The 16013-nt window shown below is 43.4% G+C and overlaps 1 protein-coding gene across 1 annotated transcript; it reads left to right on the top strand.

Annotated features, from left to right (window-relative positions):
• The first annotated feature begins 10358 nt into the window (after nt 1–10358).
• On the top strand, nt 10359–15096 carry dact2 (dishevelled-binding antagonist of beta-catenin 2). The gene is made up of 4 exons (XM_084376283.1): nt 10359–10760; nt 12104–12236; nt 12364–12654; nt 12827–15096. The coding sequence occupies exons 1-4, from the start codon at nt 10479–10481 to the stop codon at nt 14710–14712; spliced, it is 2592 nt and encodes an 863-aa protein (XP_084232409.1). The 5' UTR covers nt 10359–10478; the 3' UTR covers nt 14713–15096.
• The last annotated feature ends 917 nt before the right edge of the window (nt 15097–16013 follow it).

Here is a 16013-nt window from a genome sequence, read left to right as displayed (position 1 = left end):
TCAATATACAGTAAGGTGTCATCTCCTGGTCAGAGAAGGATATCACGCAGTATAAAACAGCACCATAAAGGTCTGCAAGTACAGCTCAGAGCTCTCACTCTTCAAATATGTGAGTGACGCAGAGGAATTTGCAAACATTTGCTGCACATTATCGTGTTACAAACACTCCTAATCCTCGCTCTCTCCCTAATAGGAGGGAAAGATAATTGCTCCTCCTCGAGGAGAGATTCGCAGCAATTGTTTCTCCTATTGTGCCGAGCCCTGTTTGCCAGATTCGGTGTACCTTAAATGATAGATCAACTCGATGATTTGATGTTTGTGAGTTGGCCTCCGAGATGAAAATACAATAAAATCAAAGTCTTGGAAAAAGAAAATGCTGCAGAGTGATCCTGTCTTCCCCTGTGTGGGCCCCCGTAAATGTCTGCTCATAATTTTAATGACACGCAAGTTGCAAAGGTTGTGGGGAAACACCTCAAAAACAAAAGGTCCATTTTTCAGTGGACTTTCGCTGTATGATGGCTCTGGGAAAGCGGCCCCCAAGTCTTTGTTTGTGCAAAATCAAACTTTAATCTGGTGCTTTTGATAGATGTAGCCTTTTATTTCAAATGTTTATGGAAATACCCAACAACAGTCTTGTGTGGTCCTGTGCCTAATGAAACACACTCATGCACGCCTCTCCTAGCCATCAGATCAGTGGCCAAAACACAATGTTCACCATGGAGTGTGGTTTCTGAAGGGGCGAGCACATGGTGGGCATGGCATAGAACAATTGGGTTTACCCTGCTCATCGGGGACTGGCACATCTGTGAGCGTAGCTTCCTCGACTCTGCAGGCCAGCTGTGTTGGTGCTGTCAGCCTCATCCTCCTCCGCTCCATCTCCTCTGGGCCACATGAGCTCCCATGGAGGGCTTCAGGAGGATTAGCACACCAGAGGAGGGGATAAAGGGTTCAGGAGCAAGTGTTCAAGGGTCAGCCTGGGGTTTTACATTTGATCTCCCTTCGAGTACAAATTAATGTCCTCTGATGTATTATTTTGATTGAACCGGCTTACACTGATATAAGCCTCAGTTCGGCAACCTATCAAGTGTAATTTACTCACACCCAGGTTCACACTGGGGATTCTACTTGTCTGAGATCACCTGAGTCTGATGTTTTCCTGTCAAGCTGCAGGTTGTTTTGGTCTGGCCTGACGGATGGGGGTTGGTGGTCACAAACCACACAGCACATTTGAGTTGTCATCGGTGTTCAGCAGCAGTGCTCTTATGCCTTAGAGATAGACAGCTGAAACACAGACCTCATCTTTTTCTATTTCTGAACGAGGCAAAGAAGAGTGGGGCAGTTGTGTGCACATTTCGATGAATAACAATTCTGTGTGGACAGACGGATTGTAATGCCACCCCGAGGGCACTGGCAATTCTGTCACCCTCCCCACAGGTGGAAAAACTTCAGGTGATTTTGCAAATAAAGAGGCCTCTTAAAACTGCACACCTGTGTGGAGACAGCGGCTGCCGCATTTCAGAACCTGTATAGCCTGTGGTTATATTCCTATGAACCCAAACCTCAAGGTTAAATATCTCAGCACGAACTCATCTGATTTAGATCTGATGCCGGAATCAGATGCTGATGAGACATGAGGGAAGTTTAGACAAGAGAGTTTGGTTCTCCTGAGTCTGACTTTGTGTTGCAACTGCATTGTGGTAGCTTAGTGGATGTCTAAAGCCACGTCTGCTGGTGTTCCTGTGTACAAGAAGAAACTTGCTCCTTCAAAATAGCCGCCCTTCTAAAGGAGGAGAGGAGATTTAGTTGTTGCAGCCAAACCGGGGTTTTATGTCTCTGCCACCATCTTGATAAATGTACGTAAACAGTGCACACAGGACAAAGGACACAGCAACTGACATTGTGTTGTTGTTCGCTATGACAACATAGCTTCCCTTTGCTGGATGGTGTTCACAGATGCTGGGTTGGACAACAGACTTCCTCTCTACGTGCGCATCAGAGAGAGACGGTGATAAGGGACTGTTTATTTTTAATTCTTTCCTTTACACTTTTGACTTTGAAAGGCTTGGGTCAGTTCTTGAGATCTGTTATGGTAGACTATCCGCATATGTCTTTAGTTTTCATTTGGGTTTATTCTTTAAAAAAACACATATTTCCAAACAAAGGATACAGATTCAACAGAGTATGTGATACGGATATGCAAAGACAAAATAAAACACCATACAAAATAAACTACAGCATTTGCATGAAGTGAAAAAAGAACATTTGAGGTAAACATTGCTTTTCTGGCTATATAGTGATTAAGAGTCAAAAAGGGGACAAAAATTAAGCTTTTAAAAAGGATACATTTCGAAAAAAAAAACCCGAAAGAGTTAGAGTCAGCAAACTAGCATGCTGTCAATGACAATCTTAAAGGACACCCAAATGTGAAAATTAATTCATTATCTTCTGATGATGGTGCTAAAAGAAACTTTAATGGATCAGTTATCACAAATTAATTCATCTTGAGGGGAACAAGGATGTCTGTAATAAATTAAATATCCATCCATCTAATAGTTCTTTTAGACATTTAACTCAAAAACCATCAACCTCATGGTGGTGCTTAAAGAGTCAGGTATGCGGGCAGCATGGATGTATCTGATCTGTACCAGATTTAATGGCAATTCACCCAAAAGGTATTGAGAAATCTCAGTCTGGACCAAAGTGGTGTACTGACTGACTGACCAACATTATCGTCCTAGAGCCACACAGCTAGAGCGGCTAAAACCAACCACAGCTCTACATGCACAATTTCACAAAACATCTCTTTGGGCAGCTCCACTGAACCACAGCTGAATTACCCAAAGACTTGCTGACTCAACCTCTGTAGCACAATGAACATTGACTAAAAGAACAATTGTCCTTACCCCTCAGGCATTTTTGTGCACACGCTGAAACTGTTGCTCAACTATGTTGTCCGAAAAAAAAGTGCCACCATTAGAGCTGCAATAAAAACTATGTGTAAAAGAAATAACTATCTGGTCTTTTGGGGCAGAAACTGAGCGGAGATGACAGCTTGCAAACCACAATAGACAATGATACTGTGTGAACGGTTGAAAACTATTTCATCAATCAAATCTGATCTCCCTTTTTTTAACAGATGTGGAATTTAGTCTGGTCCCGACTCAGCAGAAGTGGCGTGGCTCTCCAGGGCTCTGCAGACAGGGTCAGTTAAGTACAATGTCCAAGTCTTACACAGCTCAGACGTGTGTCTCCCTGCCTATGAAAAGATACGGGCCATCAGAGACTCCCCATGATAAGTCTCTCTTGTATGGACTTTGACACTTTTACATCCACGCCTGAAATGTAGCCCTCCCCAGGTAAATGATGTCTTTCAGACTCAAGTCTTGTTAATTCTGTTTTTCTCCTTCTGAGGCCCAAACAGACACATATACTGCACAAACATAAGTTATCTCCACCTTCCATAAAATACTTGTGGGTGAAGCAGGTGTAAACATATAAATATGATAAAAACTTCACATCACATTCACGCCAATTGTGCGTGGCACACTGTGCCCCTTGACAAATCCCCTTGAGGATACACAGGGGGAAAATACATTTTCCAAACAGCTCCCCCAGCTTGTCACACAAGAGGTATAGACCATTGACTGCTTTAAATTCTCCATGGGAAGCATGCATACTGCATTCATGGCAAAGGCAATGCTAAATCAGTTAATTTAGACTGATGTCTTTATGATTTGCAGGAGTACAGCATGGAAGCCAGTCTCACACACTTGCTGAATAAACAAAAATTTGTTCAGCTCAAATAAAATTTGATGAGGAGATAATTTTGCGAGCACACAGCATAAAGGTCTCTCTCATGTGCCACGGTGCTGCACTCTGAGGGCAAATCAACCCAAAGTCTGACGAGGTGGTTCAGCAAGCGGTGGACAAGATGATAGAGGGAGATATGGTCGATCTGGTCCACTACTGGAGACAGGCCTCCACGTGCCCACAAAACAGTCAAAGTCCTTTTTGTAGCTTCAAAAATGATCCAATGGATCTTTTTAAACTTACAGGACTCAACAATTCACATGAGTTCATTATACATTTCTCAACATCTGACTGATATACCTTACAGAACCAATTTTCTGACTGGTCTAATGAACATCCCACTGTCTTATTTGATCAAATATCACTGTCGGACTAAGTAAATTAACCTGAAAGAAATTCCAACAACATTAGACAGTTCATTCAACATTTCTTGGCATGAACAACTCTCAATCAGAGCTAAAACCCACAGAAACAAGCCTCTAATCTTGGATTTCATCAGGAGATAAATCCTGGAGCTGCTCCACTGACAATGAATTGGAGACTGGTATGGTGGATTGCGCGCTGACTGTCTGAGCTTTTGCTCTCGAGCAGGTTTGACAGTAATTGTAGGCGCTACCAGTTATGAAGCAGAACATATCGCAAATAAATAGTAAATCCCTGGGAAATGTTCTGTGCAAAAACGCAATCAGTCAGTGTCAAAGGCAGTGGCAAGTTATGTTTCTTGGATGCAACTTTGGCTACAAATTTCTTTGGAACAACAAATGTGAATTCTGTTTTCAGGACTTTAAGACGAAGACTTCCCAAAAAGCCTCCTACAATCCCTGACATGTCAGATAGAGCTTTTTAGATTGGAATTCACTTGGGGCATTAAAAATAAGTCAAAGGTTTGGAGATTAATTCAATGGAAGCATTTCTTTTAAACGGATATATCTTTTTAAGAAGCTGCGAATGAAGAACAGATGCATTTCATTGCCAGTAAGACTCAGTTGGAAATAAAATCTAATTCCATAATCCTCCTCAGTAACTCAGGAGCAGAGATCTAAGCGATCAACTGGAGAGTGGCCCAACCCAATCCCTAGAATGCATGTTGGCGACATTGTTGGGGTTCTGCAAACCACAGATATGTTGAAACATTACATTTTATTAGGTTGCAGTTTTACGTTTCTTTAGGTTCAATTTTCAGTTGTGAATAGGCTGAAACTATTCTCAAGTAACTCGACGACAAAAATTATTTTCCTCAAGACTGGATGATGATACACGCGCAACGCTTACTTTCGCTGTTGATATGCTGTAATGTGAACGTGACCCTAGCACTTTGTCAATGCTGCTGCGCCTCAACGGAAAATGTTCAGTCTATGCAACCACCCTAGAGTAGACCCGACACAAGAAGGTGACGTTAACATTGCGTTAGCAATAGCATTTAACATAAATCACTGTGAATGCTAATCAACATTAAGGCTAGTAAAGAACGTACGTTAATTGTGGCTATATTTAATTGCTAGTTAATTCAATGTGGTGGTTACCTGGCTAGGTATAGACCAGCATTTTCCTTAAATTTTGTACTACTGTGTTCCAGCTTCTGGACAAATCTGATAAACTGTTAACATTTTACCACTTCATGATTGATCAGCAACTGAAAAGACAATGTGTAGTGAAAATCTGTAGGGACTTTAGGCCATATTTCAAGGTAAAACAACAAATATGATAACCCACCATCTACCGTTAGACAACAGCTAACATTATTCAACCGCTTCCTAGTAAACATTACTGTTTGATAGTGTAATCAATATCTGCAGCCCTAGCTGTGACAATTTTGCGCTTATGGACTGGTTAGGTTTAGGCACAAAGACCACTTTGTTAGGTTTTGGAAATCCTCATGTTAAGGCTTGTCTCACATAGCCAGACACTCTGGCTTGTTTGTAGTTCTTTGAACCAATCACAATCATCTCGGGCGATGCTAAACCCAGAATGCAGCAGCAGGGCCACTGCCTCCATAACAGTGTCAGAGGGAACTGTTTTGCATGTGGGGAGTCAAGCCCCGGTATTAAAACGACTTAATCCCCGCAAAAGAAAAGAAAACAGTTGCTAGTTTGTTTATGTTCATACCATTAGCGACCAGGTTAGTGTTTACCTGCCAATTTCAGCGTGTAGGTTGCTATCTTAGATGCAGTTGTTTCATGTAGCAACAGGGATTTTAAAAAACAGTAACATGTAGATAGCGGGAAGGAGAGGCCACCTGAAATACACGCCTAATGACGGGCCAGTGAGTCAGACTATGTTTAGGCTTACCTGCTTCTGTCAACACAAAAATGGCTGCAAATTGTCCCAAAGTCTCGTCAAAAGCATATAGTTTTGTTGCCACAAACATTACTGGATAAATGTCCCATGTCTGAGAAAAATATCCTGTGGTTTCACACTTATTAATGTTGAAACACGGCCTCAAACAGTGGTTTCTAGCTTGGAATCCATCTCTTCCAGCTTTAATGTCACGTCATGAAATTCAACTCACATACATGTAAGTTGAACATACTATAACATGTAGTGTAGAAATGTTGATATGCTACATATGATATAAAAATTCGAATGTATCTGTGATTTACCAAAAACGTAAAATGGCAACATTTTATCCTGGCGACTGGGCTGGAGTGGCCACAGACCAACATCAAAAAGTAGGTTTACAGTGTGTGAGGTTCATTCATTCACTCATTCTGGCGTGTGATGACTGTGCTGTAGGTTGTAATTGTGCAGCGGTCAGAGGTGGCAGAGCGAGGGAGCCTCTGTTGGCAGACACAAGAGACCACTTTGATCTCTGAAACACCCTATCTTTGCCTTTGTTGACGACAGAATACCTGGGAAAGGGATTTTCAATCAGAGAACCTGCATGGGAATCCCCTGACACGCAACAAGAACAAAACACACACACGTACGCACACAGAAATATGTGAAAATACACAAACGCCCGGAAATAGCCCAAAATCAACAACACCCATCATCGGAATTCTGCTGCTTCTTTCTCAGCGTGCAAGAGTGTCTCATGTATGATATCAGATTTTCCTCCTTTGAAGTCATAAGCTCATAATGCCTACATGTGAATAGGTTGTTTTTTTCCATGTACACAGAGCTGACAACAGATTCACTCCCCGGCTCTTCTTCTCACACATACACACACAGACACTCGCTCAGTCCCACATATGACAACACCCCATGTTTACCCCCCCACGCATCCTGTTTGTGGCATCGTCGTCCATTGTTCCCGTGTGTGTCTACCTGAGCAGGTACAAACCCTTTATCTCTCTGCTGAAGCTGTTTTCAAGAAGCAGCATGGACACAGTAAAAGGGATCCCTGCTCATGTGCTTTTGTATTGTTATCAACATTTGGCCGCTTTATCATTTCTTAAGTGGATGGAAAAAAGGTGGGAGGATGGAAAAAATCTGCTGATAAATGCAGAGCACAAAGAAGAAGCAACACAAAGAGAAAACCTCCAGTGAGACAAAACTATTTGGATTCAGCTTTGCAAAGTGGCAGGTAAAAGGTTTTAGGCTAAAGGAGCCTTGCCTACTCCGTTACAAAGCCCACACTTGATTTCTAAAAAAAAGAGGGCACCGTTTGGAGCAGCACCCCAGCTGATGTCACCCTGAAGGAAGTGCTTTGAAGGGGATGGGGGCAGAGGGACATCCAGGCATCACAAAGCAGCGTTGTACGCCAGCAGCATTACAAGGACGTGACGCTATCCTTGTGAGGAGTGGGCTTCACAATATAATATGAGCATCTTGATGAGAGTCCACCATCAAAGTGACGGTGATGTGTTTCTGCAATCAGGGATGGGTAAACAAGTGATTTATGCTCCATATCTCCTAAATAAATCTGTAAATTTTGCAATCAGGTGCGGGGTGAATAGAAGAGGCAGCCCACTCGATTCCACATTTCCAGGTGAGACAAACATCCATCATTCATTAAATATATAAACTATCCAACAGCAGGATATGACAGTATAAAAGTAATCTCGCAAGATTGAGAAGAAGTGTGACACTGCCCTCTAGTGCCTCAAAGTTGATGGTTTCAAATTCAGTGATTTCATGTTATCAGTGTGAATCAAGCACCAAAACATTCAAACTAAACATCTAAATGGAAATTAGTTGATTTTAAACAGGAAATTAGTTGATTTACCTCATATTTAAAACACTTTAATCACTGTATCTTTGTTCATTGTCTGTGACATACTCACACAGGTGCTCACCCCTCCTGTTATTTTGGTATTTCCTTTGAACTCCAGCTACAAGATAGTTGCAGATATCAGCATGAAAGAATCTCCCCACCTGCGATACAGCGCAAACAGCAGCAGTGTGAGTGAATAGTCTGCAGCCTACCTCATGTTGCCTTCACCTGTGATGAGGGCTCAGTCACTCGCTTATTTATTTATCAGATTATTGACAATGAACAAGTGCTTCCTTTGTCTCAGTTAGATGACAAAAACAAGAGTTACACTTGTTCTACGAGTCATATTTATGAGGAGGAAATAGCAACAGAGATAAAATAACGGATTCATGAGTATGAATTCATAAGACTACAACAAACTAGTTTCAAGGATTCTACATTACTGTAATATTTAGCTCACAAATAAATCAAAGTCATCCTTTTTCAATAATTTTAAATTGAAGATACAGCTGTTAAAACTGATTTTGTAAAAAGCAAACAACCCTGACTTATCTCAAAAGGTAGCCAATGAAGACACACAGCAACTTTCCCACACATATTTGTTTCTTCAAAATATAAAAGGATGAGTCTCATGAGAGTTTTAACTCTCAAACTATGCATGCTGGGGTTATGCTAATATGCTGATCATGTTTCTTTTCATTGGCATTTTGTACGATTGGCGCCACCTACAGTTTCTGAGTGCAACACCACTGTCGTAATTACAAATCCCAGCGCTGTTTGTCAACAGCAATTTGTCAGATGTAATGTAGCTGCTGAGACAGTGTTATGGGTTGAAAACTTGTATGTTGAAGTAAACATGTATGTAACGCTGTGATCCTACCCTCTCATTGAAGTTACATAGTGCAGAAACAAGTGATGGGGGACAGAGTGGCTGAGACAGAGACACCATTCACCCTGTACAAGACACATAGCATCACAATGATTATGAAGCTATTATTTTAATGTAAAAGTTATATAATGTTGCTTTAAATGTTCAGGTATCAGCCCCTCCCCAACAAATTCTTCTTTTATGCTCTGTCTGAATACCAACATTATTAGGGAATCTTAAAAAAAAAAGTAAAATTTTAAAGGAAAAGTTCCTACCTCAAAGGTAGCCTATTAAAGAAACACATCAAACTCTAAAAAAAGGCAGTTTTAATTATCAAACTCAGTATGCTTAACTCTGGAGAGAAACATTCAACTGTAGGAACAAGAAGAAACACATGATTTTGACTGGAGGGAGACTTTAAGGTTAGACCTGCCTTTTTATTTTAACTTTCATTTATAGATCACTTAAAGGGGCACTATGTAATTCTGGGGATGAAATTCAAACTCAGACTTTTTATATTTACAATAATAATGAGGTCATAATACAAACTCGGAAATATGTATTTGTTTCCATAACTGAATAAACAAGCTGTTCTCAGAGGAAAATAAGACTTCCATGACACTGTTTGAAGCTAGAAAGGTGGCAGGGTCCGCCAAATATAAGAAAAGTAAAACAGTATGAGACTGTGTTGTCCTTTAAAGTCAGTTTGTTTATCTTGTTTATTCAGCCACGAAAACAAAGAGTTTGTTTATTTAGTTTGTTAAGGCATAAAAAAACAGTTTCGCTTCTGATAAAGATTTCTTCCCCAAAAACTGACTTCTCAGCCTGATTAACACATGCATGTTGCTCAAACTGAAGCCAAGGGACCTGGATGATAACAAACTGATGCAGTCTTTACTACCACAAGGGGGCAGCATTCATCTATCACTGCTCTATAGTGCCACGACATGTCCTGTTGACTCTCTATTTTCATTAGGAAACAGAATAACTACCACTAAATCAGATGTTAGTGGTGGCTTTAAATCTAGACTATATGTTATATGGAAGAGGATGAGAAGTAAGTGATATGTTATGGATCTGTCCAATGTAAATGGGTTTACACACAGTTTGTACAACACGTGTGTCTCAAGGTTGCTTGAATATAAGCTTCTCAGTTGATTAGATTTGGTTTGGTGGGTGGTTGCAATCCCCATTCACATTCCCTCAAACAGACTTTCACAAAGTCGATCACACATCTCTGGGTAGAGGGAGAGAATAACAACAACAACAACAACAGAAGAAGAGCGTAAATAGCATAATAATATGCTCATCTTGCCATGCGGTATTATGCAGATGGACTTATAGTACATGCCTGGGCAGCTCCAGTGGGGACTTGAATGGGGAGGATTAGTACCAGATGTTCATTGGGACCCAGCGGCCAGCCAATAGGGAGGAGCGCCATTTGGTCTGTGGGAGGAGCTGAGTCTCTCCTCTGAGCTCAACATTTATTCTAACAGGTAGTTTAAAAACCAAACAGGTCAACAGCAGCAGCCGCAGCAGCAGCAGCAGCAGAGAGACAGTGACAAACGGAGTGGTTATCCTGCGAGGAGGACGCTTCTTCGACCGCAGTTTGTTTCTGGATATGATCGGACGCCGCTCCTCAGCATGCTGAGCAGAAAGGGGTCTTGCGCGGGGATGATGAGCGCTGCAGCCGGGGTAGACCGCAGCAGGGTCGGGGAGAGGCTTCAGGCTGCCCTGGCCGGACTGCAGGAGCTGCATCTGCTGAAGGACAGACAGAGCGAGATGGTGAACTGGGCGCTGAGGGTGGACCGAGAGGAGCCGGTCACCTCTGTGCACGAAGGCCCGGAGGGTCCCGCGATGATGATGATGATGGGGGCTGAGGAGCAGCGGCTGGAGGCGACCCTAACAGCCCTGAAGCAACAGCTGGTAGGAAGTCATTTCAATTTAAAGCCATAAAACAGAATGATTAAAACACCTCTGTGCGCCTGCTCTTATGTCAGCATAATAGTTGTTCTTTCATTATGATTATTACCTATTATTAGGATGGGATTAACACTGGGCTCCCATTCATTTAATTGGAAGTTAAATTGCCCTTGGATTAAAGTCGTCAGCTGATGCTCATGTGCATTCCGTCTTCAATTATTACCAGACACACTTTCATGCTCTCAGCTGGGGGTAGGAAGTAAGATAGGTGTCATAAATCAAGGTTCACTGCAGGACCAGCAGGATTTTGAGATGTGTATGTGCGCGCACACCGTGCGTGTGCAGACTGCAGGGGGGAGCAGCCCTCAATCATTAACCACTAATGCCAGGATTTTTTCTTTTCCTCTTTTTTTTTTAATCACGGAGTGTTTTTTAAAGGTGGATGTTTTGCTGTGAATGACACTCAGCTAGCGTCTCTTTCACCAGAGACCACTGAGTCCTGGAGACAACTGGCTGTGGGGAGTTTTTTCCATGACAAGCTTTTTCCATGCATGCTTTCTGTTAGAGCCCTTCACAGGAAGTACAGGGATTAAGGTGCTATGCTTTAGTTTAAGTAGGACTGGGCAGATGCATAAAAGGATACACTGTAAAGTACTGGGAAAACATAAGGTTTAAACTGTGTTTTACACTCAAAATGGATCCACTGCAGACTAAGCTATCTTTAAAAACCACCACAGCTACATATAGACTTAAATGGTCCAATAACTTTTTTTTTGCCATACTTTAAACAGAAGTCAACTTTGCTGACTTGATCTTACAGGAGAATGAAGCATGAATTAAAATGCTGCATTTTACAGGCTTTGACCCCCAGCCCTCATTTTAACAACAACTGTAACAGTAAATGCCAAGCCCTAACTGCAAAGCAAACAGTCTCTCACCCCAACCCCCAAGCTCTCCTCCTCTAGTAGTTTACACAATGGCCAGGCCCTCGCTGTGGGGGAGAAATGAGTTACCCACCACTGCTTCTTCCATGCTCCCCCATGTCCTGCTGGGGTTAATCATCAGCCACAGCTGAGTTGCTTTTGTTTTCCTGATGGCTGTACATTAGAGCATCCTTTATCTGAATAACAGACCTCTTCTCAGCAAGATTCCACTAATTTTAACCTTCCTGTTGAGAAAATGTCTGCGTAACTGTATGTGTGAGCGTTGAGGATCTTAGTTTAATAACTTCCGTTCTCAAACTCTCCTTTCCTGAGAACATCAAGTAAGACTTTCCCCTTGGTGAAGGTTGTACCACAAATGATCTTTGGGCGTTGGCTAAAATCTAATGTTTGTCTGTTTTACAGTCTCGTCTTCGGAAACAGGATGTAGGCCTCAAGACTCACTTGCAACAGCTGGATCAACAAATCAGTGAGCTGAAGCTGGATGTGAGCAAGGCCTCCACAGAGCAGCTGGAGAGTGACAGCAGGCCAAGTTCAGGTGTGTAAGCACACACCCGAACAAACAGGAGTTGTTTACCTTATTGTAATTAAGCATCCACCAAGGCTACCATCACATGATGTTTAAGAAAAATACTCATGCGTCTGATTGTTCCTGCTCTCTCCAGGTTTCTATGAGCTGAGCGATGGCGGCTCTTGCTCGTTGTCCAACTCCTGTACCTCTGTGTACAGCGAGTGTATGTCATCCTCCCAGACGAGCCTTCTTCTCCTTCCCACGAGCCCGGCAAATTCAAACATCAGCCCTCAATTACAAGTCGATGTATTTCGCCGGCGTTCTGCTGATGAGAGCACTACCCAGCCCAACCCTCCGCGGGCCACAGGCGTCCACCTGGGCAGCAGCAGGATCCGAGCAAGCACTACTGGCACCGAACAGGCCCGACCCAGACCTGTGTCGACAGGTAACCAAATCTCTTCATCTCTAATTGAAGATAATCTCTGATGTAGTAACAGGAACCGTGCAGCGGTTGTTACTAAGCAACTCAACGTGTATTTTTCTGCATAATTACATGTAATTTTTCGGTGGATGAGTGATTTTTAAAGGTTAATCAGTATTTTTGTGTTGCCCATCAGGTGATCTTGATAGGATGATGGCTCAAGGGCTGGGCTACTACAAATCTGTCGATGCAAGGAAACCCTCAGTGTGCACAAACCCCAAGACCTCCACAATGGACCCTAAGTTCCAGTGCAACCTGGTGTCTCGCAGTGGGACCGAAGTGTATCACTACCCCAGCCCCCTGCATGCTGTGGCTCTCCAGAGCCCAATCTTCTCCAATGGGAACGACCCAGCCACACCTGGACTTCTAGAGGGCAAAGGACCCCCAGTGAACGGTTCTGGCTCCCTCCAGAGGGCACAAATGGGTTACGAGACCAAGACCTTGGGTTATATTGACAAGCTCCTCCTGCGCAGCTTGAGCAAAATCCAGGTTGAAACAGTCACAGAGACCATGCAGACAAACAGTGACTATCATAGGAAGCCCACTGAAGTTATAACTGTGTTTCCTGAAGTGGCACAGAAAGAGGTGTCTATGCTGCAGCCTCTTCCAGCCAAGACCACAAACATCATCCAACTAGATAGCAACCAGAAGAGACACTGTATGACATACTCCAGTCAAGAGCTGGCTGATAACCACGAACAGTTAGTGAGAGCCCCGGAGGTTTCATACAGATACTCTTATCCTGCTACCATGAGGGAGTACAGCTCTGATGAGGTCACCACTTCATCCCTGAGGAAGAATGATAAATCTCAAGGAGACTATGGTCGTCTAGCAAGGAGCAACTCAGGGAAAAAATCTGGGGACAATCCAGAGTCAAGGCATCAAGAAAGGAACGGCCAAAGGCAAAGATCGGTGATGGCCCACAGCTCCAGCACAGAGGAGAGTCAAGGCTTTGAGGTTCACACTGGTCACACAGCTTCCCCTGAGTTTGTCCACGCCAAATTTGTCCCTGCTGGATCTCAGAGGGTCAAGGTGAGACAGGCAGACCGTAAAACGAAAGCTGTGAAACTGAGACGAAAAAGCAGCGAGAAGCATCGAGCAACGAGGCAGCAACATGGCTACTCCTCCGGTGAGAGGACCAGAGAGGCCAGTGGTGGAAGCAAGGGGGAACAGAAAAGATCAGGAAAAGGAAAAATGACCCAGAAATGTACCAACTGTCACACAGAGGAGCGCAGACAGGGCTCAGGTTCAGACTCTAGCCACTGTAGCCCGGGTCTCATGTATACCCACAAGGTCCATCCTAAGCCAAATCCCATCCCTGCTGTGATAAAGTCCAGCAAAAGTCGCAGACAGCAGAGTCTGGAGTATGAGCAGGCTGTAGAGCAGAGGAAGAGGAGGCAGGGGGCTGCCAAATGGCAATCTGATGTGGAGATGTTCCAGGCCTCCTGTGCTCAGCGTCAGAGGTCAAGAGATCCCAATGTTCAGGCACCAGGGAACATGCAGATGGTCCGCAGTATGAGTGCCAGGCCAGGCCAGTGGATGGGGCCTCATCGATCCTTACGATCCTCCATGTCCTCAAACTCTTTTCTCCACAGTCTTAATGCCAGATACCCCCCAGCACCCTTCCACATTTCCAGCCAATACCCACCCAGATGTGAGTCTGAGTATTCAGCTGAATGTGCTTCTCTGTTCCACTCCACCATCGCTGAAAGCAGCGAGGGGGAGATGAGTGATAACACCACCAATCGCTTTGGGGATAGCGAGTCCAGCCAGAGCTTCCAGTCCCTCTCGGACTCTGACAGCAGCCTGTCGCTGGACGAGGAGGACCAGGTGGACAGCCAGGGGGAGGAGAAGGGTCTGGTGTGGGCTGAGGCCGCTCTGGGGCCCACCGCCGCCGGACGGCCCCTCCAGCAGCTCCCACGCCCCGAGCCATCAGCCTGCCGCATCAAAGCTTCCCGAGCCCTGAAGAAGAAGATTCGTCGGTTCCAGCCTGCCTCCCTGAAGGTCATGACCCTGGTGTAAACAGTTACCCCAGGGCAGAATGAGAACTGTTGGGAAAACAAAGAAAGCTGTGGGAAATGCTTTCAAAACTGTTGGTGCTGATCTCACCTGGTCCCTCAGCACAGCACCCTTAATCATTACAGAGAGGCAGCAATTAAACTGGACTGCATGTGTGCACTGAAAAAAAAAAAGTTAAGAATTTACAATGGTTGAACCTGAAACTGTACAAAATGGTGTCTTGTATAAAACACATATAACACAATGATTACACTTACACTTAATTTGTAGATATTTATGTTGTAATTAAAGTTACTCATAGCATGTGGCTGCATTTGACAATATCATGGACATTTCTGTCATATACTTGTATGTACCAGATAAATAAAAAACAATCTTTTTACATTTCTTTTTGTTTATTTTCTGTTAATTTCTTCATTTTGCTAATTGATTATAACTTTCCATATTTGTCTTGGTAGAATAAACGTATTCAATATATATTGAGACAGTTTGTTTTTATATATCTTCTCCTTGCGGCTTTGATATCAGTTTCACCAATATTTATTCAGCAGTGTTGATCAGCAGTGTTTACAACATCTCATCTGCCTACTACTTTCTTCTTCTGGTGACTATTTATAACACACGATGGAATAAATCTTCCACTTTATCCTTACAAACGACCCACGGAGGCTGACTAATTTAGCACAGATAGTGCTAACGGCTCCTTATCTGTTTTCCTGCTTCTGCCCAGCAGTTGGTTTAATAAGCTGCGGCTTCGACGATCAACCCAGACAGTCATGTTTAATTAGAGGGCGAAACTTATCAGCCTCAGTCATTTGAACGTAAGTAAACACACTTACACTGAAGTACTAAAACACACGGTCACGCTCCTACGATTTCACAAACAGACATTAAGATGACGGCAGGAGAAGCTCAGGTTTCTGAGGAGAGACCTGAAGTTTTAAAACAGTTGGTGTTTATGGCGAGGGGCACACAGGATTAAGAGGGAATGACAGATGATCAGAGGCTCCTCATTTCTGAGCTGTCATGAGGAGATTAGACAGTGGGCAGCTGCACAGAGTTGCCCAATAATCTCATTTCTAAAATCTGCCTTGGTATCTTTCCATTAAAATTCTTTCAAAGACGGGGTGAGCAAAAGGGCACTGGATAAGGTAAGTAGTCCAGTGACTGGCCTACCAGACATCAGCTTTCTCTCCCGTGGTCATACATAATAATGTTTTTTCCCATTAGGCAGCCACTGTGACCTCAGAGTTACCAACTAAGGAGCTTATAGGGCCGACAAACATTTTTAGCATTTCATCAAC

This window comes from Pagrus pagrus (genome assembly GCF_965226575.1).
Source record: "Pagrus pagrus genome assembly, chromosome: 15".
In the NCBI taxonomy this organism is placed as follows: domain Eukaryota; kingdom Metazoa; phylum Chordata; class Actinopteri; order Spariformes; family Sparidae; genus Pagrus; species Pagrus pagrus.
This window is presented reverse-complemented; position numbering and strand designations above follow the sequence as displayed.